General features: G+C 39.8%; 1 protein-coding gene across 1 annotated transcript in view; it reads left to right on the top strand.

Annotated features, from left to right (window-relative positions):
- The first annotated feature begins 461 nt into the window (after positions 1 to 461).
- Positions 462 to 24,597, top strand: part of si:dkeyp-19e1.3 (USP6 N-terminal-like protein) — a 28,528-nt gene continuing 4,392 nt past the window's right edge. Inside the window, exons 1-9 of the mRNA XM_041795118.1 lie at positions 462 to 772; positions 16,236 to 16,309; positions 17,754 to 17,839; positions 18,039 to 18,078; positions 18,198 to 18,278; positions 18,580 to 18,687; positions 18,777 to 18,886; positions 20,726 to 20,774; positions 24,020 to 24,140. Of these exons, the coding sequence (XP_041651052.1) occupies positions 16,244 to 16,309; positions 17,754 to 17,839; positions 18,039 to 18,078; positions 18,198 to 18,278; positions 18,580 to 18,687; positions 18,777 to 18,886; positions 20,726 to 20,774; positions 24,020 to 24,140 (661 nt within the window). The 5' untranslated portion in view covers positions 462 to 772; positions 16,236 to 16,243. The remainder of the gene's footprint in view (positions 773 to 16,235; positions 16,310 to 17,753; positions 17,840 to 18,038; positions 18,079 to 18,197; positions 18,279 to 18,579; positions 18,688 to 18,776; positions 18,887 to 20,725; positions 20,775 to 24,019; positions 24,141 to 24,597) is intronic.

Here is a 24,597-nt window from a genome sequence, read left to right as displayed (position 1 = left end):
AAAAAAAAGCAGTGATAGACGAAGTTCAAAGAAAAGCATCTAATACTGTGACATCACTTGTCTCGGTTTTATCCACCAGAGGGCGCAGAATGACAGTTTTAAAATCCGAGTTTGCACATTATATTTGTTTGAAAGGCTTCAATTTGGAGCTAAACACTTGTTTGTGGTTAATTTGATTAACTAAACAAATTAAATGCGCCCAGCTAGCAAAAAAAGGTCGGTTTTGCATTTTCAATCGTGACTATCACCAAGTTGGACATATGCCTGCAAATAGCAACCGAAACCGCGGCTTCAAACATCTACCAAAGAAAGGACCAATAACACAAACGCTCACGCTTTTGAAAATTAAGTATCACGTTGTAAAAAAAAAAAAAACAACGTAAGTATAAGGTCTTACCTTCTTTTTAGCTAGTTCCTGCTAACACGGAACCCATGTTCAAACTTTCGGTCTGAGAGCCGCGCCTCCCGCTGATGCTCGTGCGCGTGCGTCGTACTGTCACTGGTGTGCCGCGTGCCAGACAGCTGCAGCAGCCAGCTCGCGGCATGTGGAGCTGAGCTCAGGGGGGATGTGACTCCGTTTAACCAGCATCGATTTTAGCGAAGCTAGTCGATAGTCGGGGACGAGCCTTTGGTAAAGTGACAGCGTTTGGGTGACGGACGGCTCCCCTGGACAGAGAGGGAGAGAATGAGAATAGAGGAATTTGTTTCTGCTTGTAGGTACAGAAGCTCCGCAGAAGTGGAAGAAGAAGAAGACGGGAAACTAGCCAGAAAGGTAATCAGCGAGGCCGGTACACGACAGCGTCTCCACTACACTTTGTACTCCCCACACGCTTCACTATTATTTACGACGGAAACCATTAAAATGTGCGTGGCCATAAAATACTCCTCACTAGGATCTCTTTGTTCCCTCCTTTTGTTTTCTTTTTTACAACTTAAAGCCCACTACACGACAGTAATGGAACCAATTCTGTCAGGGCTTCTCAAGCGCGTGCTAGCACGTAGTGAGTGGCAGAAATTAAATGGCTTCATTTTCTTTGAACAGCTACCTTTTACTGTAAGAGGACATGACCAGTTTACTTAACACTGTCCGGTGAGAACAGTGAGAGAGCACTTCTCTCGGGGAATTTCTCAGTTTGCATCACTCTTGACAGGCTTTCTGGATGTTTATTGCACTGAAACCACGTACAGCGTGCCCGTGATTGGTTCCACCTATGTCTTCAATTTTCTGATTATCCACTCAAGTATACACTATGCGCTTCCCGTTTGTTAGTAGTGTCTCAATCTGTTTCACACATGACATCCGGTTCCTCCTTTGACTTATTGCAGAAATTTCAGGTATCGGACCTAAACAGGGAACATTCTCACGATTGGTATAATTTCAATCCAAAGGCAGATAAAGCCATTGTAACAGATGAAGTAGGGTTTTTTACCCCGCATAGCTCACTGTAGAGACCACAGATGCCCCAGCTTCTCCAGAAGTAGGCCAGTCACTGGTCTGTATGTCATGTCATGCCATGCGTGGTCCCCTCTGGAAGGTTAGCCGGGCGTTTCACTGCTTCATATTGGGGTGGGGGAGGTTACACAGTCTGAAAGATCTGCATCAGGATTTAGCTCTCATCCTCCGCCAGATGTCTGGTGGTCATTGTCTTACTGTTATCCCCCCTCCATGTGTTTTTTTGTTTTTATGTTGATGCAGCAGATGTGCATGTTGTTAAGGGCAACCAATGATAAACTATTGCTGTTTTCTGTTATTTTATATATGTACTCTCATTAATTTGAATGCAGCATTCATGTCTGTAAGAAGATGGATGTTCTGGGGAGTAAGGCTGTGTTTCAGCATGCAGAGCTGAATACTTACTACTGACACCATAAAATACTATCAGTGTTTCAGTCAACAGGCTTATAAACAGCTTTTGGCTTGGTTGTGCATGTACACACAATGCTTTGTATCAGCTAGAATTTGAGTGTTTTCTGTTTTTTTTGTTGCTATGTTCAGTCTTTGGTGCGTGTCACAGTGCGTCACATAGCTTGTGGTTGAAGGAGGAAGCCCCACAACGGAAAGGTGACAGCGCTGAAGCTATACAGTGTATGTATATGATGATGACAAGCATGTGAGAGCAAAATCAGCCATACCCCAGTATTTATTTCTGTCACTGGGTTCTTCTCAGCTCCGTGTTCTTCTTCTGGTCAAATGGTTTTATTTATTATTTCAGCAAGGGAACTTAAAAAAATCTATTCTTATCCATTTGACCTATAAAAAGTGTTCCTCTGAAGGCCATTACCAATAAATCTAACTGTGTTTTCACATAACTGCTCGTTTTGACATGATTTTATTCCCTTCTAAGCTTTTAGATCAGTGTTGGAGCATGTGTGTAAAATGTAAATCAGTGAAATTTATCATTTCATTAAAATTTCATTATATCATATCATTTGGAATTTGATGGCAGCAACTCATCTCAGAAAAGTAGGCACCATCACCATCACGTAGCATCCCCTCTTCTTTTTACAACAGTCTGTAAATGTCTGGGACTGCATGCAGGCCAGTTGAACACTCAGACTCTTCTACTGTAAAGCTGTGCTGTTGTGATGGATGCGATATGTAGTTTAGTATTGTCTTTGCTGAAATATGCAATGTCTTTCTGAAAGAGATATTGTCTGGATGGGAGCATATGTTGGGCTGAAACCTTTACTTTTCAGCATTCATAGTGTCTTCCAGATGTAAGCTGCCCACGCCTAGAGACTTTTAAACTGTGCACTGATAACAAGCTAGAAAGTCCCCCTCCTCTAAAGTCCTCAGGACATGGTGATTTTGGTTTCCAAGAAGAATTTAAGATTTTGACTCATCTGACCACAGAACAGTTTTCCATTTTTCATCAACTGATTTCAAATGAGCTTCAGGACAGAGAAGATCGCAACGTTTCTGGATCGTGTTCACATATGGCTTCATCTTTGCATGATACAGCTTCAGTTTGCATTTGTGGATGACATGGTGAACTGTGTTAGCAGTGGAGCGGGATGATTCAGTGAAATAATCAAATTGCAATTTAATGTGCAATTATTTTTCTTAGTTCCTCATCTTCTGTGTTTCTCAACTAGCAAGCAATGGGTCATTCTATAATTACAACACACAGTGTTTGGTAGATTAGAATAGAGCTTAACAGTTTGGAAAAAGTATGTAATTGCAAGTATTTTGACTGTTGCAAATTCGATATTTGATTTGTTGGAGGGAATGATGATTTCACATCTTTCTCTTTTATAAGACAAACATACAAGAAAAAGGAAAGTAGGATTTTTTAAAACTATTCTTTAAAATGACACCTGAATGTGTTGATGTGTAGAGTATAACATTTCTGCTGCAAAAAATGTTTTAAACTGGTATTTTTGTCACACATTTCATGTCAAAGAAGTATTTCACCCGCTGCGATTTTAAAAATTGAAGTGGGACATATTACGATTTAATCAAAATATCAATTATTTGTCCGGCCCTAGTTGACAGACAATGATTTCTGGAAGTGTTCTCAAACCCATGCAGGGATTTCCAGTACAGAATCATGCCTGTTTTTAATGCAGTGCCACCTGATAGGTCGAAGATCACAAGCATCCAATACTGACATTCAGCCTTGTCCACTGAGCAGAAACTTCTGGAAATTCTCTGAATGTTTTGGTGATGTTATGCACCATAGATTATGGTGATGCATTTTGTCTGCCCATCTTTACTTCTGAGAGACTCTGCCTCTCTAAAATGTTCCTTTATTCCCAGTCATGTTACTACTGATTATTTGCTAATGACCTCATTAGATGTGAAATGCTACAGCTGTTTTTTTATTAGTACCACTTACTTTTCCAGCCCTTTGTTGCCCATCCCCTACTTTTTTAGATGTGTTGCCATCAAATTCAAAATGAGCTCATATTTTTTTGTGAAATGGTAAAATGTCTCAGTTTCAGCATCTGATATATTGTTTATGTTGTGAATAGAGTATATTCAAAATCATTGCTTTCTGTGCTCATTTACAGTTTACACAGCGTCCCAGCTTTAATGGAATTCAGCTTGCAATAAAAGTATTCTTAACATGTACTTATGTTATGAAATGGAGGAAAATTCTTAACTGTATGCTTTGCACTTTGAAAAGCTGAATTTTTCTGCACACTTTGTCTTTAGTGGATAAAACTGAAGTTGTATTTGGAGAAAGCTTTCAGGCTCTTGATTGTACTCTTGAGCTGCCTGATCTGCCCGCCCTCTCTGATGCCAACCGGATGTAGCCTAAGCCTTGTGTGAGGCAAAGCTTGTGAACTCTTTTTTTGTTTTTATGTCTGTGAATGGATTTCAGTCAGCAGCATCAGCATTTTTTGTACACTCAGAGGTGGTGACTAAGTCTTTTTCATTTTTCTGCTGTCAGTCGTCACCAATCCATTTATGTAGCTCATTCTTTTACTCCTGGATGAACACATTTCAGCAGCAGTTCAAATATAATACAAGTCGGGGTATAGTTAAGTTAGAAAAATACTATCAGTTTAAGTCACTTCAGTCTTAGCCTGAACCTGAATTCACCGTTCATCTGTGGTTCTTTTATAATCTTTTCTCAATAAAGAGTGGCCTTCTTTGTTTTCCGTTGAGATAATATTATTTCAGTGAAGAGGGATCAATAGCCTTTTTGTCCGCCTGAATGGCGGCTTTATGATAGATGTCAAAGGCTCACAAGCGCACCAGTGTCACAATTCGCTGAAGATAGTAAAGCTCTTTGCATGTGGTAGAGAGACAGAGAGGCTTTGGCCCTGCTGTGTGGCTCATGAAATGTCTTTTAGAGTTTCAGTGTTGTTTTTTTAGAGGACTAGTTTGGGCAGGCAGGGTTATAAGGTCATGGAGCCTATGTCAGCACACACTTGGGGGATAGACAGGACTAGAAGACTATGGTCTCACTCAAAGTGACACCTATGTGCTATTTTGAGTTTCCACTTCAACAACTCTGCATGCGTGCAAACTGTGGGAAAAAAAAACCTTGCAGACACCACAGGCGAGTTCCACGTCAGCTGGTCAGTGAATTTGAACAAATGGCATTGCTCTACTGACCTGCATGGGCAGACTGCTGAAGTGATGATTGTGACTGTTAATACTGTTTTTATGGAACATTTAAGAACTTCTTCTAAGGGTGCACACTGATAGACAGAAGATGCAGCAGATAATCAATAGAAAACTGATCACAGCCGTCTTGCATACTCGTTTATTTTTTAGCAACCAGAGAGGAAATTAATTACCTCACCGACCCTGCTTTTAAACTTTCTCCAGTATTTGCTTTTATCTCCCTTAATATTATCTAAATTTTAAATTTTATTGTGAATTGAACTATTCTGTTGGTATAACAAAGAAGCTACGAGTTTAAATTGGGATAAAATACCTGAATGACCCATTAAGTAATTCTAAAAGATATTCCCTATGGCAGTGATTCTCGCCACACAACATGAAAATCATACTTTGCTTTTGCGTGTTGGCTCATTCCATTTGGGCTGTGGAGTAAGACTGAGCTTCTGCCAGAAACTTGCATGAGCCAAGTTTGTCTATAAATTAGCCAAATCCATTCCCCACGCTCTCTAATTAGTGAGATGGAGGTCACGCTTCTGTGGAGTGTTAAGATTGTCACACAGGTTGAAAACAACACTGAGGAGAATGCTAGCTTCATGGGATCACGGCTCAAATAGCTGTTTGCCTTTAGGTATTTGTATGATGGCTAAAGTGGGCTATCTTGGAATTTCCCCTCCATGATTGTCTCCAGTTTGTGTCTTTTTTAGATGCCTCTCCTGGTTTGTTTTTCATTCACATACTTCGGATCATGGTGAGATTAGTTTCCTTCCAGTGGAAGGCTGCTCTACTTCTATGTACCATAATCCTCTGTTTCTGTAGTTGTAATCATCATTTTAACATGAAAACTATGAGAACCAAATCATCATTTGAGTGTGCTTCATTAAACTCAATATCCCTTCTTCATAGCTTTTGACTCAAGTCCAGCTGACTTTGGTCCTGGATCTGTGTCACTCATTGTGCAACATGCCCTCTTATGTTTTGACCTTTATAATTTACTCACTCAGTTTGTTATTCTAAAGACCAGCGATTTGCTGTGGTGTAATGCAGGGTATGACTGTTATTGATTTCATCTCATGTTTTCATGAGCTTATTGATAACTTTGGCTTCTGCATGTAGAAGTATTGAAGTCGCAGAGATACTTGTGGAGATTACAAGAGTATTTGGATAAAAAATGGAGTTAAAAATAACCTGACAGTCAGCGGGAGGTTGCGTAACTTCCCTAAACACTGTTTCTCTTGTGCTTTGGTAACTATGCCTTATTGATTGTTAAACGTCACATGTATGATTGATTTACCAAAGCTTTTCTATAGCAGTGGGGCTAGAATCATTATCTTGTAATAATACTTATGTGTTTAAAGTCAGTTTTGTCTGACCCTCTGCTGGTGTTTGGCTTTATCCTTGCAAGGAAGAGCATCACTTTCTGAGAATGTGGCTTTCTCAGCAGGGTCCTGTGGGTTTGTGTTTATGAATTCTTTTCCCTTGACATTCCTGTCCTCCTCATACCACCCCATTTGAGAAAGTGCCGCCACTCTGGGAAACAAGGCCTTGCTGGCTGTCCCTTTGCTTAGACACTAAAACTTTGTGTGGTCATTGTTATATTTAGACCCCTCTCCTCCTCCCAGGTGACAAGGGAGGGAGGTTAAGGACCAAAGAAGGTTCTCAGGCTTCATCAGATGCAGGGTGAGGGGCTGGAGTGCCCCTTCCTCAGAATCCAGCTTGTTTTTTCCTCTGTAAAGATAGGGAAAGGTTAAGTAGGCTGGGATAGTGGGCATTGTTGGTGAATATGAGGTCTGATTGTTAAGCGTTTGAAAAATGATGAGGCCGAGTGACATACAGAGCATGACAGACAAGCCCCTTGGGTGCAACAAGTTATTCTGAGCCTTGTGCTTTTCCAGATTCCCTTTGCTCTGGAGTTTCCACCCCTGGGTCACACAGTCTGTGTTCCTTTTTTTGTGCACAAGCAATACACATGAACAAAAGACTCAGAGGTAGGCAGAAAAGAGAGGGTCAGACGGTATGATGACAAGGACTATTTGCCATGGGGACTTTATGGATTGCCCATAAGGCTTCCCAGCAGATTTCCCCATGGGTTTAATGTAGTATAAGCTTCCTTGTTCTTGAGTTGAATCCTTCATGCAAGTTGCCTCTGTGGTCACTTGATCTCAGTCAAGGGTATAACATGTCATCACACGGTTTGCTATAGGTTGTTGAGTATGAGTCAGTAGCAATTATGTAAAAGTCCCTAAAGGAACTGCCCGAGTAAGACTAGACAATTGGCCATTGTCCACTCACCATCACACCTGCAAAACACATGTTGGGCAGCATGGGGCTTTGACATTTTCATCCTTGTTATTGTCTGGATAGTGATGGAATTGCAGTGTCTGGGTTTTATTTTAACTCACATCATTGCTGTGAGTGGTCACTAGGGATAACATGCTTAAAGATTACAAACAAGATCAAATTTAGTGGCTCACACCAGAGCCTTGAGCCTATAGTTCTCGTTTCTTAGCAGGCTTATTGTTTCACTGAACTTAAATCAAGACTCTTTACTGTGGTTTAAAGAAAGGGACGTCTGTTGAACATGTCACCAGCCTGTTTTGATTTCCTGTGGGATAAGTATGTGATATTGTAAGACTCTCTGGGATTCCTATTTATAATATGACTTTGTTTGAAACAGGTCAGTATTGTTAGAGAAGGATTGAACAAAGGATCTTTTAGTTGGTTGAACATCAAGGATGGTAACTTAACAGGAGCAACTCTACCACTGATGGTAAATCGCAATTTTACTGTACAACCAATCCAAACCAAGTGCAACACAAGAAAATATACATGTATACTGTATATAGTACAGGCCCACTAATGACTGTGTAAGGTATGTAAAGGGTTCTGTCACCTGGAATTGAAGCTGTGTTATTTGTGTAAATTCACATTTTAGGGCAGGATTTTCCATAATCAAATATATAGAAAATGGATAGTTTACTTCTTTTGAATAGCTATTCTTCTCTTGGGACTAAACTTTAATTTATCAACACGACATGACAAATTAACCTAACCTGACACACCAGATAGATTTGTTTCACACATCCATCTAGAAAACCACTGATAGACAGCGTTTGGGAAAGGGCAGAGCCTTTGAAGAAAACTCGGAGGGTGATTGGATGAACGTTCTGTCTGTCACATCTTTACGGGCCAATCAGAGCAACAAAACATGTGACGTTGTCGCCGTTAGAGGTGTGTGTAACGGCGTAGAGGTGCTTCCTGTTGCTGCTTGCTTACGTCACGACTCTGCCGTGCCCGAATGTACTGCCCCTCGTCACTGATTGGTCCTGTCACTTCCTAACTGGGCCCAAACGGTTCAGACGGGACCTTTGGAAGATGGATTTGCCCGTAAGAAACAAGGAAACAGGCGGATCCATCTGCTTTGCAAGGTTAAAATTAACCTGAAATCAACACTTACTTGCTGCCTCAGTAAACCCAGACTCCACTGTAGCGACACAGCACAACTTGATGATCTGACACCTTTTTACAGTGACGAACATTGCCTCTCTTTCACTGGGTGCCAGGGCCGCTTGATTATGACAAAAAGATCAAAATCATCATTATTTTGATACTGAGAATCAGAGTTCTAACAGCTGCATCACATGCATTCATGCTGTGATCATGGAAATTAAATGATTAAAGGTAGGTGCAAGCTGATCACCTCTGAGTCAGCTGTTATTTTTGTACAACAAAATTAGTATAAAAATCATCAAAATGGTCATCCAGACTACTAGAGGGTGCAATGAAGAGCCTGTTACAGATTAAGCTGATTTGTAGAATTTTACTTTTTTTACCTGCACGACCAATCGATGGGTCGGTGTGGGTGTAATTTCAATCGACCAAGATTTTCTTTGGTTAAATTAATACAGCCCTAGTATGAAGACCAAAGCTGATTCAAGAATTGTTATAAGCTTGCACTCTGGAGCCCCGTGTGTTGTTGCCTGCTCTGCATTCAGGCTATCTGGTCATTACATTATTAGCAATGTGTGTCCAACATCCCCACCTGCTCAGCGTTAGTCCTCTCTAATCTTATGTCTAGACCTCCAAACCTGCATTCAATTTATTGAAATATGATATCGAAACAAGAAATTCAGCTCAGTCTGTAAACATCTGTCAGCTGACAGCCTGCAATCTGTTTAACTCCTGTGATAATAATAGTGATGAAAAAGTAATAAAACTGACTTTATTTAGGCTAACTAAGCATCATTTAGGCCTCTGATCACTGGAAAGTTGCTGTAATCTCATTCTTTGGCGTGCCCACACACAGATTAATGCAAAATAATTCATAAAAGCAAACAATTTAGTCAATCCAAAGTTAAGTCCACCATTTGTGAGACTGTTACTATAGTTTGTGTAACACACTCACCGCTTAAAACTCTGCACAAAGTTTGAAGCTTGTAGACAGCAGCAGCTGTATCTCTCTGTGACACCCTCAGACACCTTTAGCAGCCTCCCTGCGCACAGTCAGCACAGAGACTGACATGCTTTCACTAATGTACGATGATGAACTCTGTGACAGAGCCGACAAGCTATAAGAGGAATCCTTTTTTGATATATTTAATACTCTCCTTGATGGGCTTTGTGTGCAGAATAGAAAAGATCTCTGCAATCTTTCTGTGAGAGTTTGCTGGCATGCAGGGTAGTCATCATTATTCCAGTCCCTCAAAATGACAGACAGCCTTAAAAATTTTATGTCATCCATTTAAGATGCGTCAGCCATGGAGAATTCTGGTTAACAAAACTCTGCAACAAGCTCTGAGAGTTGACCAAACATGGCAAAAGCTATGGACTAACGGAGCGTAAGTTACACAGCAAGTGGCACAGTGATCATTTAATCTTGATTATCTTCTTTTCATGATTGCTGGAAGCCTAAATTGTAATTGAAATTGAAACTTGATTAAATGCCCAGCACTACTGTGTGCTATTTTCTGCCTCTTTGGGCAAATGCTTACTCTCACTGTGTGTCTGACATCAATTAAAAAGTGGAGCTCTGAAGCCATCTGGGTCTAAGACTTCATGTGGAAATTACAGCCATGTGGTCTCTTGTTAGCCGTCTTCCTTTCTGCACTGGAATGATATGCTTGTTCCCCACAATCACCATGAGCCTGCAGCATTTTACACTGATGTAATGACAGAGATGATAACATAGAGTGCATTAGAGAAAGTTTCTGCAGATTACTGCTGTAAATTAGATTTGCAAACATTGTGCTTGATGAAATCTTTAATGTTAAGATGTCATAAGTCAACTGGAAGAATAGTCAAAATCTTAGTTGAAAGAGGGACAATTAGATTTTAATACAGAAGAAAACATTAAAGAAGTTGAAATACATGAGGTATTTATCCACTTTGCTTTTTAGTACATGGGTGGAAGTTACAGACCCCAGGTAGAAGGTAATCTTCATAGTTCATAATTCACATACGTAGTAACTGAAAGTCTGCCTACTCTATGTGGTTAACAAGGCTGAATGAGTGGATGGCCCCAAGCTTGTCTGAGCCAGACCATCCCTCGGCTGAGCACGCAGCACTGACTAATCATTCAGTGGTAAAGAGAAATACACATCTGTTGTCTCCTTCTTTGTCACGCTATCAGTAGTTTGGAGAGAGAGCTTTTGGTGCCAGCCACAAAAATGAGCTATGAAAGTCTAATCACTAATCTAAACACATATCGATAAAGCTTCAGGTCATCAACTAGGTGGGCCGTTTACATAGTGAGGCCAAGACTGTCCACACACAGACGGCAAATTCACACCTTTTGATCAACCTCAACTGTGCGTATAGTGTTGGATGCTGCCTCACAGTTTCCACGTTCCTACCCTAAAGGAGATTGTTATGGGTCAAAGAAAGTAGAAATAGATAGGGGAAATTACAAAATTACTGGAGGACATGTGCTTTACCATGCCTATAAAAACAAGTAAGAAGTCAACAAGTACGTCTGAGCCTGCAGGTTACATTTAGTCATTCTACCTAATGAATATGTGATGATCTGAAATGTTTTAATGAAAACTCTAAGAGCTTGTGGGTCATTTTTGATGACTGCATCTCTTTTTAAAGCCAATGTTTCGTGTTTATACAAGTGAGAATGCTCTGCAAGATTTTCGTGGTGACAAAAGTACTCCGAGTGCTTATATACCAGAGCTAGACTTAGACCTCTATGTCATAACAGGAACTGATCTCACTCAGGCCTTATATCCTGTAAGCAATCAGGTTATTAAAATGAAGCTTTACAGTAGGTGTGGCACTATAAATTCAGTGTTTGAATGTCCAACCCACATTCTACTCACTGTCATAGCCCACCTACCTCTTTCTCACCTCCTTTGCCATACACCATCTACACTTAAATCACGTAGGGCCCTTTAAGTCTGCTGCTGACTCACTTTTTTCCTCCAGCCTCCATCTGTTTGACACCCTTATCCCACCAAAACCAAACACCCCCAGTCTCCAGTTGAACCAGAAGGGCTGGTCAAAGTCAATTTAATTTGACCTACAGCAGTATGTAATGTCTTAAAGGAGGGTCTGAGTTATGTTGGTGATTCACAAGCAGAATACCACCACTGAGAAGTGACCATCTTGTGGTGTTACTCAGGCTCATTTGCTGTCTTAAAGGGCTTATTCTGGATAATTTAAGGCTGGGTCAGAAAAAGGGATTTTTCTCTGTCAAGGACAACTCATTTTGTTGTCACATTCGGTTTTCATTGAACCTGTTGTTGAAGGAGTGGCAGTCACCGGTTTCCTTTTCTTCCTGAAGCCAACACAATACTATCAGCAGACTGGAGACTCAACACAGGAAATAAGCAGCAAGGACCTAAAGATGAAGCTTAACAGACGTTACGCACCGGTTCGCCTCGCAGACAGTGATTTAAAACGGCTCACACTCCTCCACAAGCAGTTTGATTGAAAAACAGCTTTGTTCAGTCCTGGAGCATGATGCTAACTGGAGGGGTAGAGAGCCTTGAAAACAGTTAAGTTATACATCGTGTTTTGCTGACTCTTGCTAGTCATGTAGGGGTGTGTCTGGCAAGAATCTACATCTGTTCAATCAGAATTAAGACCAAGAAAAAAAAAAAGATTATTTCATAACTGTTCCCTCTAGCATCACCATAGAAATATATATTGCTTATTCATGTCTTTTAAACCTCTGCCTAACAAGACCATCAAGAAACACAATTATAGTTATCTTGTGAAAATATATTTTTTAAACCTGGTACAGCTGCTGATTAGTCAGTGCCAGTGCTGCTTTCACACTTCCACACTTGCACAAAATTCCTGAAAAACTTGTGAAGTTTTTGGGGTAAGCTGCATGTGTGAATGCAAACAGCTGAATGTTTCACTTCACTTCTCCATTCAGCCCTTTAGTACAGTTTTCATGGGAGGCTCACATGAACTGTTTTGAGAAGACCTTGCAGAAAATAAACAGTACAATCCCCTGCGAATGGATGGATGGGGTTGTGATGTTTATTCTATTTTATGCAGCTGTTGCAGGATCATAGACAGTGTTTAGTGTGATCTCCATGCACATAAACTTGAACTAAACTGTTACATTATTGTTGTTGTTTGCTGGTTTGTTCTTCTCTGCTCATTTGTTGATATTGATATTTTGTCTAACTACACATTGCATTGATATAAAACTAAATATTGTCATCAAAGCATTGATTAGTTAAATGCTTTTCTTCTTTTTATGTCATGTCTTGCCTCAGGAGAATTGACAGTTCTTTTTCTTTTTGACAGTACATGTATTTATAAACACTTGTACTAGTTTGAAACCAATTACTGCATACTGTTCACTAGATTTCAATAGGTAAGATAAAAATAAAACAAAAACAGCCTAAAGATTCAGCAATTTCCCTACCAAAAGATGACAAAATCATACAAAAAAAAATGAAATTGAATTTGTCCATGTTTGTCACTTAGCTAAACAACCTCAGATATTTGAATTCAGCCCCTGTTTAAGGTTCAGTCCGTCTTTTCCCCCCTGATAATACGATATTGGCAAGGTCTCAGCAATGTCAAAACCAACACAGAGACTGCCTACTCAGCTCAGCTGTTCATAAGAATATGCTGCCATCTCAAAAAACTTAAAATAGCTTGGGCTGAGATAGACGATAAAAAGAGAAAATGTACAAAGGAAAACAATGAACAGCAGAGACCATTTGTTCAGTGGTCTGGTTTCACTCACCACCTGTTAGGCGAGAGACTCAGCAGTTGTTTTGATGGAAAGGGCCTGATGTGGGGGTCTGGGAGACTGGTTTTATATGGCGCAGGGTTAACCTGTTGAAAAGGAAGCCGCATGAATACCAGAAGACCCCAAGCAAGTCCTACATCTGGACTAATATGCCAACCACCCATCACATCATGTCTGTAGTTGTTACCACTGTTCTGGCAATATGCTGGGGTATGGCTTTGGACTAGACATGTCTGAGCTGACAGTGTGCGAGGGAAAAGTTAAAGGGTCTTTGTATGTGGTGGCAGGTGCCAACACACCTGCTGCAGAGCATGCAAGACATGCATACCCCCTGAGACCTCAGCTGGCTGCACATGTTGTCAATCATCAGTGAAAGTATTCCCTTCTGCATTGCATTTTTTGTAACAGCTTCACAGCAAGACTTTCATTGGAGTGTTTGACTTAAAAAAAGGTTCACTGAGTGTTTTTTGTCATTTTGAAGTTACGGTTTCATGTCATTTTATTATAACCACTTTAACTCTGTATAAAAAATGAATCATATTTAAAAAAAAAAGAAAAAAACACCTACTGGATGTTTTTGTGTTCAAAGGCTTTAACTTTCATATTTATTTGGTACCTTGATAACATTTGAGGTTTCAGTCCTTGTTTTTGTGGTTTCAGTCTTTGTCCTACTTTAGCGTGACTAAAAATAAACACTGGATTTGTAGAAATGGTTCTCAAACATGATCAATGCCTTCAGTATTTTTAAAGGGTGTGACTGGTTTTGCACATTTATTTTTTGCCCTATAATGTACTGAGAATGCCTGGCATAGCTGCTGCATTCTTTATAAACAAACGTCATTTTGACATGCTGATCTGATGAATGAGTGGTGAAGCTGCTCCCTCTCTCTCTCTCCCTCTCTCTGGCTATTGTTGAGCCCTGATAACTGCAGTCAGCAGTCAGGCCTGCCAGAATGCATCAGCCCAAAAAGACGAGGCAGGCTCTGGGGGGCAAAAGTTGGTAGGCAAGGGGTCATAGTGAGAAAAAAGCAGGGTGTGATATACAGGAGCATGGGATTTAAGTTTTCAGCAATCTCACTTAGTCTGCCCTCAGGAGGTAAAGCTTAGACTTAGGAAGTCTGAGTAATGGGAGTCACTGGTTACTGAAGCTGTCTTTTGAAGCCAGACTGTAGTAATCACCATGTTAGAAATGCTGTCTCAAGTTAAGACATCTGAGAAATGGGCAAAGAAGTTGAGCCGAGGTGAGTTAAGGCCTCCAGAGACGATGTGCTGGTGTACAACAATAACAGTAACAAAATGGAGAAGTTTTATAAAAACGCAACCCCCTGTACGGTGTGTGCCCATAAAGACACTGAGTTTTTGAACCACTTTCTTAACATACTCATTTCTACTATAAAAATTGCACTTCCACTGTGGCCTCATTCTCAACATTAGAGATTGCCACTTGAGCTTAAGCCAGTCGGTTACGTTGTTGTGTTTTGACTTTTTTAAGTTAGCAGCAGTGTTTTGCACAAGTGAATTTACATGATGTACACACAGAAATGAGACTTTATCAGCATGGACGCATCATTTTTTATGCTTGATCATCACTAACTATTTGAGTCTGCAAGCTTTTTTATACTTAACTGTCCATGTGCATCATTTTCTTAAATTCAGGGCAGAAATGGAAGAAGTATTTGATATTGTGAGAGCCTCAGAGGTTAACTCTCTGATCACTGTTCTGATACAAATAGAAGTCTTTGCTGAGCACCTCTGGTCAGACAAATTAATTCAGTTATTCATTTTTTTGGTTCATTATATATTCTGTTTATCTTTGGAGGGTTTCAGGGAGGCAGAGCAGATCCCAGCAGGAGGTGCAGTATATCCTGTTGGTCACCAGTCAATGACAGGGCTAACTTAGCTTGCAAAGCAACAAGTCATTCTCACTTTCACCCTTTAAGGAATTAAAGAGGTCACAATTAGCCTGCTCTGTGTGTATTTCAATTGTGAGAGTAACCAGAAATTAGAAGCCAAAGTCCACGAGCATGTGAACTCAAAACACCCCAGGTGACTACCAGGTGTGTATCCTCCATAACTGGATCTGACATAAGAACAAAAACTTCTAGTGTGTTTTGTTTTTATATGCTCCAAATAGATTTTAAATAATTTTTTATATCTTTCTTTTCGTTTGGTGATTTAATATTTGACCCATGACATGATCCCCTTAAATGCCATTCTTCATACATACATAGCATAAAGGTCTTAATTGTCTACTACATTTCCAAAAATAATGGTTACAGATCATATAGCACTAATCACAACCTTACACTTATTTTTAAACCCAGGCTATAGTCATATGGCACCACCCATCATGTCAGCTGTATGCTTAAGTGCTCTGGCAGGAAGTTGCTTTGACTTTGTGGCTTGTGAGTTCACACCCTGGAGCCTTTACATGATCCTGGATTTCAGTAAATATGTAGTGCTTAAGTTTGTAATATGAAGTTCTTTTGATTGTGTGTGGTGGAGCTATAGCATGCTCCTTGATCCAAATGTTTTAAAGTAATGTGTTTTCACATCAAAGGACTGTTTTTCTGTGCCCTGCAGATTCCACGTGTTATCGTAGACAGCATAGTGAACATTTCTCAAGCAAGTTTGCTCTACCCGGAGCAAGGAGTAATCATATGACCGTGTGTTCAGTATTGAGAAGTACAGGGGAACTTCAACAGATCTTTGGTTGTTTTCATTAATGAACTTATTGACCTGACATCAGCTTAGCTTGAAAGTATTCTGGCAGAATCCCTCTTGTTAAAGATCTATTAAGTGTTTAGATATAGGTCAAGAACAAATTATTTAACATGTCTCAATACCTTCTCCACATTAAAAGCAAACTGTACATTCACAACTGGCAGAAAAAAAAGGCAAGGCCTATCCTAAACAGTTTTATTATCTGCTCATTTACAGATTTTGACATGAAGAAGGACATAGACACTTTGATAGCAGAGGAACGGGCTGAAATCATATCTAAATATGACAAGGTAAGCTTGTGCACAGCAATACAAATCCCTCACCAAAAATGTGTTATGATTAAAAAAATGAAGACATCAATTTGTAGTTTGTATCTTGAAATTTGACCAGTTCCTTGGTTCAGTGCATTGGGCCCCAATCTGGGATCTGCAAGTTCTTGGGGAGTGGAGCGGGTGGGGTCCGCTCTGAGGTTGTTTGATTAGCTCATAGTAAGCTCATGTGGTAAAGCACTTGTTATAAACTTTACACATAGCCTTTTTACTAAAAAGGATGGACCTGTTTTCTTTGGGGTTTGTCAATGAAAATGTAAAAATAGAGGTTAAAGACGATGGGTCTTGTTTATCCCCAGTGAAATCTACTTACTTAATGACAGTCAGTCCTTAGGTTGCTCTTGTTCTTCTTGTACTGTTATTGCTCATTTGCACATCCCCACATTGCACTTTTGCATTACTTGGTAGTAATTTTCCATTTTTGGTATGAGCTCTGGACTGAACTTATGTTAGTGATTTTGTGTATGTGTATGGCGTTTCTTATGTTTTATTGTTTTTTGTTATGTCTGACTTTTAGGCTTTTTTTTTTTTTTAAGGTTTATTTTGGGCATTTTGTGCCTTTATTTGATAGAGTAGAAGATGATGGATAGGGTAGGGGGCAGGGAGGAGAGCAGGGGGAGACGTGCGGTGGGGGGCCTCAGGCCGGATTCGTACCTGGGCCGCCCGTGTATGTGGGTCGCGCGCCTTATCCATTCTGCCACCTACGCCCTGACTTTTAGGCTTTTAACAGGATCTTATTCTCACTGCTGATGTTGTCCTTGTGTACCTTGTCTTTGTTTGCTCCTGCTGCAACACTAATTCCCCTTCGTGGGACAATAAAGAGATTCCGATTCTGATTTGAAAGCAATTTAGCATTTTTTTTCTTGTGGGTCTTAGAGGGGTTTAGCTTTTCTTTGATATAAGTGGGGGAGCTCTAAGGAAAAAAGGCCAGGAACCACTGAGTTTGAGCATTGTTTGTGGGCAGATTCAACCACTGCCACATTTAAGACAGTCAGTCAGAGTTCTTCAAAGTAAAGGACAGTTGAGGTGTAAGTTTAAAGTCTTCCTCTCATAGAAAGGCCTGTGCAGTGCCTGCAGTGTGGTGACTTTACCAACAGGTAGGGAAATGGTTAACTACAAGTTAAAAAAATAATGTGTAGATGACTGTCAGCACTGTTCTTTAACTTAGAAATGAGGTTTTAAAACTTTGAGGGAACCCAGTAGGAATTGGGAAGAAAGTGATTAATGTGAAAGAGAGGAGAATTGAATCGGGATTTTATATTTGTTTGCTGAATATATAAAATTAGCGTCTAAAGATGAATGTACTCTACTCTTTCTGTCTCTAGATTGTTTATATCCCATAAGTCATTGCTGTAATTTTCTGTGCTGTCTGTAATACAGTTGTTTTGGTATGTTGGTGTTTCAGGGCAGGCAGGAGGGTGTCAACATTGATCCATGGGAGGATGCTGACTACAGCATCTATAAGGTCACTGACCGCTTCGGCTTCCTGCAGTAAGTTATCCGACCCAAAGCGCTGACCTCTTTTCTGTAGTGGCTTAGGAAAACACCTGAATTTGTATCTATTCCCCTTCTTTCTCTTGTTCTCTCTCCCACCATCCCACGTAATGACTGTATCTTATTTCAGTGCTAAAAATAAACAATTACATCAATGTTCCTTTTTCTCACACTGCTGTCTTCACTTCTGCCCCAGTGAGAAAGAGCTGCCAACACCCAGTGTGCTTGAAGAAAAGGTATCAACTTCTAACCTGCTTAGCAGGTCCAAACAATAACCATAAATGCAACTGTTTTAATCCCCTTAGGCACAGGCAGTGAAAGTGCATGTAACTGTATTATTATTTATCCTCCGCAGCAAAAACATCAGGAGGTGGAGCGAGCAGAAAAATGGCTAAAGATGGTAAAGAACTGGGACAAGTACAAGAACAGTGAAAAGGTGTGTAAAATGTCCTTTCTCTCTGCTCTGTCTCCATTTAGCCCAGTTTATGTTATGTATTACTTCCATTCTTTTATTATCTGTTTTCCATTCCCCTTTTTACCACAACTTACTCCATTTTTTTCCTCGCTCTCGTCTGGTCTAGACAGATCAATCAAGTACTTAAGTGCATGCAATGAGTCCCCATCGTTCCTTATATACCCTAAAGCAGCAACTGTACATGGCCCTCTGCCTGTCTAAGTTGATGTAATGAAGATGGTCTATTAGTGTCTTTGAGCTTGTTTGTTTACATGGGTTTCAGTTGGTGAAGCGTGTGTATAAAGGCATCCCTCTACAACTGAGAGGCCAGGCCTGGGCTCTGCTTTTGGATGTGGAGAAAGTCAAAAATGAAAATGAAGGAAAATATGAGGTATGAATCTTAAGATTGAATGACAGCTCCTTTGAAATGGTGATCCGTAATGGGTCAGTTCTTACTGATGAATTTTTTATGTCCTACAGAAAATGAAGCAGCAGGCTCGTAGCTTCTCCACTGAGATCAAACAGATTGACTTGGACGTCAACAGGACCTTTAGGAACAACATCATGTTCAGGGACCGCTTTGGAGTCAAGTGAGTTCTTGACAAGTGGAAAGAAACTGGCTTTTTAGATTCTGGACAAGCTGGATGCTGTGTTAGGGATTTCTTTATTGAGGATTTTGCAGTTTATGAATTAAATCTGATTAAGAAGGGTCCATAATTGGTCCATTCTTTGGTTATGCTGCTACATTATCTCCTCGCAGCCAGCCAGTGATGTAAAAAAGCAGCCACCGCTCCTCACTTTAAAAACCTCACAGACAGCTCGTTGGACCAGTCAACAGTCATCTGATCCTTGTTTTATCGAACATTTACATCTTAACTGTTCCTTATATCTCCTCAATTCATAACAAGTTCCTTTTTCCATGGTAATGCTCATGTCATGGTCTTCGATTTACTTGAGGTTCCTTTTTTTTTTTTTTTTTTTAAAGAAGCTGATCTATATCCAAACAAGAAGTTAATACCCTTACTTTATGACAGTACAAAAAATCTAAATTAAACAAGCAGTATTAAATGCAAATATTTCAAATTAGGGAGACTAATCACCATTATTTATAGAGATTCAAAAATTAATAGCTATTAAAAATCAGAATCATTTAACAGTCCTAGTTTGGAGCGCTGTATCCAAATGCTGTCACATAAAAAAACTTAACTTTTAATGTAACAGACAATATTCATTGTAGCATTGACCTGCTAACATTAATGATAGCTCCTCTGACCTTTAGCCTGTACACAGATTTGGTAGTTTTCTATAAAAACAAAAAAAGTCTGGCACTCTGTGTGTGCCACATGAATGTCTCTTATGTTGATTTTTTTTTTCTTGCCCTACTTAGTGTCCATAGGGTGTGACCTCAAGCTGAAACCTTGAGGCAACCTCTCTCTGTCTCTCTCAGACACACACACAAAGACTAAAGCTGTGGTTTCCTCCTCTGTGCTTTATTAGCCTTCCTGTCAGTGCATGAAGCCCCACAGGAAATGGCATTCATACAGCAATGTGCACCACCATCAGTGCACATGTTCAAAAAGAACTGCCAGTAGTGACTCAGAGCCAACTTATCAGTATGAAACTTGTGTATAAAAAGACAAATTATATGTTTCCAATTAGTTTCACTACAACTGTGAGTTTGACAGTGTGATAGCCACAGGTTTGTACTTGTCAGATGAACGCTGTGTGCTCTCCTCGTGCTCTTTGTAACGTACTTCCCCTTTGACTCCAAACACACAAAAACACCGCTCCATCCTGCTTGCTGCCCACTCCTTCCCTGCAAGTCAGCAGCTGTCTCACTCACACCAACACTCTGACAGCTATTTAAAGCTCCTTTCCTGCCTCTGTCACTGTGTATAAGACACATATTTACTATGGATGCCTGTAGGGGAGACATCCTCTCTGGTCCACATGTTTGTTAATGGCCCTGTTCCACCAACACACACACATACAATAGCTGCTTTGTGCTCACTGACTGAAACTGTTGAAACTCCAGATGTAATCAGCCATGTGGCACACAACCCTGTGGTCAGAGAAGCTGCACACTCAGTGTCACTCAAGCACTAATAGATCACAGAAGCTCCTTTCCACACTCCCTTTGTTTATACTTCAAAGTTAGCTGGAGGACTCCTGAGAAGAGGGACACACTATCCATGACACACAGCTAAAGGTTTGCGCTGAGAATAACAGGATCATGTGGAGAGTTTTCAGCCTCTCTGGAAATATTTGCAGCTGTTTTGATTTAATTGGTGAAGATTGATGAAGGTAATTTTCGAATGAGATCATCAAGAAATCATTACTCACAGCCCAACAACTGTCCTAGCTTGCTTGATTGTTGCTAAGGAACCCCATCCTTGTTTTAACTACTGGTTTCTCTGTTCCCTCTCCAGGCAGCAGGCCCTGTTTCACGTCTTAGCAGCCTACTCTGTGTACAACACGGTAAGTCTGTGTTACCAAAGTATGCATTACATAATACGGGGGAGTTAAAAAAAAAAAAAAAGCAGCATGTTAGTGGAGCAACAGCTGAAAGTCAGGGAAGGACTCCTAACCTATCTGTGATATTTTTAATTTGTGAGTAAGGTTCTCTGAATGTGCTGCTGCATATTTCACAGTGTAAACAGAACATCAGTGCATGTGCCAAATGAGGTTGTCCCACTTTCACAGGTGCAAATGATTCAATTTTTCAACCTGACTTTACTTTGGATTTGTCCTGCTATCCCCCTAGTAAAACCTTCAAGAAGTATGTGTTTTTAAATTCTATTCTTAGGTGTTTTAGGTGAATTTGACAGGAACAGTAAGGGGTAAAGGAGAAAATTAATTCATTTGAAGCCCAGTATGTTTGTGTTAGTTCATGAATGTGTGCTGCATAAACTGTGTTGGACAAATAAATAATTAGCCTAAATACAGGTTTTTTTAGACTGCTTTTTAATAGATATGTCAACACCAGCCTCTGGGAAAACATTATGAACATAAAGCTGCTGATTGTTGTTGATCTTTACCTGTGTGATAAATTTAGGCATTTTGAGGCAGAAGGTAAAAGGACTTTTTTTTTTTACAGATCTCCATGGCATATATTTACTTCTCTAACTGAATATCTGCACAGGGATTTATTGGCAATACATGTATTTCTATAATGCCTTGATGATATAGGATTATCAGTCCATGTATTATAAGCTTTTTGAGTGTGGTTCAGTTGGTTTCACCTGAATACAAGTGCATGAGGCAGCCATGCACTTGTACATGTACATCAGGTATAATGTTGGTTTTTCTCTCAGCACACAAAGCCATGATAGAAGAGGCCAGAGAGAAGGAGAGAGAGCTGCACCAGCAGTTTAAACTCAGCATAGTTTCCTTATATGTGACTATTTTGATATATTGTGATCTATACCATTTTTTTAACTGTGTAGCTCATTTAGTATCAGTCTTGCCCTCATGTTTGTCTATTTTCTGCAGTATTTTATTTTCATGTCGCACTTCTTGCGAACCTCATGTGTCATGTCCGTCTCATTCGTGCCCTGCTTGCAGTCCTAATTTCCTTCCCCTGGTGCTGCCATGTTTGTTTTAACTTTTTCCTTCTGTATGACCCGTCACCTCTGCCGATCTCACTGGACAAACATATTTTTCCATTAGCAGTTAATTTGAAAAAAAACTATACTTGGTAGATAAGACAATACGACATATCGCCAGACAAAATGTTCCAATACTATGCTGTATCGATTTTTTCTCCCACCATGAGGGGCAGAAATTTATGGAGAAATTCCCCTACATTTGATGCTTGACCCTAGATCATCTCACTGTGATGAGTTTCTTTCTCCCAGTGTGCAGACTCACAGGCACACATATTCAAATAAGTATGTAATACACTGAAAGCAAAACAAAAAAAGAAATTAATGTGCATGCATTAAAATAAGGATGGTTGTAATTAAGCTGCTTCATACTCTTCTCTGCTAAAAATATTGGTATGTGTTCTCTACCTCTTGTTTATTGATGTGGAACCTATATAAAGGCAGACACTGTCAGAGGTTATTGTTTTGTTTACAATTTCCTCAGTAAAAATCTAACATACTTTTGTTGATTTACATACACCAGTGATCATCTACTGGCAGCCCAGAGGCCAAATCACCCCCCTCCCCCCATTAAATCAGCCCGTAAACAATCAAGATTGCAACAGTTTTATTAGGAGTTTGATCTGTTTTTTTTACAGAAATCCACCTGTCAGCCGTTATTAGTGCATATGATGCTTGATGAACACAAATATATCAGCCCAGTCCTGTTTAAATCTGCTGTTTTCCTTCTTGGATAGTGCCATTTACCTGCCTGAGAATCAAAACAATAGATCTGGTTCTTCCATGTGTTTTTCCCCAGTCAGGTGCTAGTGATGGACAACATGATAGTCCCAGAAATATGTAGTTAAAGTATTTTGATTGCTCATATGCAGTTGTGACTAATCTCAGTTTTAATGCTCAAAAATTACTTATTTTGAAAAAAATGCAAATAATAATACAATAATGTTATTTGGACCAAAATATTTATTTTATGTAAGTTTTTTTGAAAATCTGTCCCTTAAAGCATCTGATAAGACTCAATCTGGCTTTTGTACAAATAAGGTTCATGACCCCTGACATACAGTGTCATATTTTACATCACAGTCCAAGCTAGATGGGTTCATCCTTACTTTTAATTGTCAAATGTTTATTTTTGGATGATTACTTGCATCTTAATATATCTGCCTTATGTGTTTCTTGTAGTTGGTATCTGGCTTTGGCAACAGTTTAGAAGCTCTCTGCCTACAAATATGTTTTAGAATACAGTGAATGCATGGTATGAATTCTGAACCCCCTCATGTACATGTATATACTGTAAATCTGTCATTATTAATTCTTGTAAAGGCACAGTCTGCTGCTGTCTGGTAGGGATAAAAATGTTAGCATCCAAAGATAGTCTCATGTACAGCACATTACATCTCCCTACACGCAAACTCAGTCCAAGTCTGTTTTTCTGATTAAGCTCTACAGACTCTTCCTGCGTGTTAGAGGTGTTAGAGCCAGAGGAAATGGGCATGTGCTGTGTTCCCTTTTCCCTTTTCCCCTCTCCTCACACACAGCTCAGGAGAAAGTGGGTCAGTAGGAGAGACTAGGAGATAGAGACGGAGAGGAGGGGGTGTTTGTCCTTTTGCCTATGTGATGGCAGAGAAGAATGTGGAGAATGTGTAGTTTAACCCCAGTGTGGCCCTAATAATGTTTACTGTATTTCCTTTAAAGGATACTTATGAGTATCCTTTGGAAGCTGTGCAATAAATCTGCCTTAATATGGACAAATACCAAGTGTGTGTCCGGTTTTGTGTATCTGTGCTTGCCAAGGTCGATGTGTTTAGTGTAAATCATAGCAGAGTCAGAATGGCAGCTGGACAAGTTGAAGACATGCCTGAGAATGAATTTTAAACCGATGTAAATATTTGAACATCTTTTGGTTAGTGTTTATAATCATGTAGCTGCATGTACAGTAAGTCTGGATGTGTGTGGTTCTGCTGCACAGTCTGCCTTCAGACTACATCAGACATTCAGGTGCTGTCCTCACTTCATTTCCCATCCTTCTTGTGCTTGTGCTCTATTAAATAATGAATATTTCTTCACATTTGCCCATTCAGTTTGATTGAACCTGTCTCTTCTCATGTGGTCCCCCAGGAGGTGAGCTACTGCCAGGGGATGAGTCAGATCGCTGCCATCTTGCTCATGTTCTTGAATGAAGAAGAAGCCTTCTGGGCTCTGTCTCAGCTGCTCACCAACAGCAAGCATGCCATGCATGGTGAGACATGGAAAAACTAAAAGTAGACAGATTATTTAAGAAGCAGAGCTTATTATTGTTCAGACCTATCAAATTAAATGACTGTTCTTATCTAAAGTTTACAAATATTCAGATATGTAGAGAAAATTGATTTTCTTCTAGGCAGGTTTTTTTTTTAGTTTCAAAACTTTCTTCTCACATTTTCTTATAATTTTGACACAATATTGATCTAATTGAAATGATGTACAACATGTAATATTGCTCACAACCAGTGTTAATTTCATCCACTTTAAATGGCTAAAAAATGAGAGTGAACTAGCTTCCTTTCCATGAGGAATATGAGACTTTGAAAAGCTAAAAATAAAAAATCTTTGATGGTTAAAAACTTTGATATAAATTGAGATTAGTTTTCATGAGACTATATTGTTATTGCTAGACTGCTGGACATTCAAAATCCATGATATTTCTTCACTGTGCA

The sequence above is a fragment of the Cheilinus undulatus genome, linkage group 9 (assembly GCF_018320785.1).
Source record: "Cheilinus undulatus linkage group 9, ASM1832078v1, whole genome shotgun sequence".
In the NCBI taxonomy this organism is placed as follows: domain Eukaryota; kingdom Metazoa; phylum Chordata; class Actinopteri; order Labriformes; family Labridae; genus Cheilinus; species Cheilinus undulatus.
This window is presented reverse-complemented; position numbering and strand designations above follow the sequence as displayed.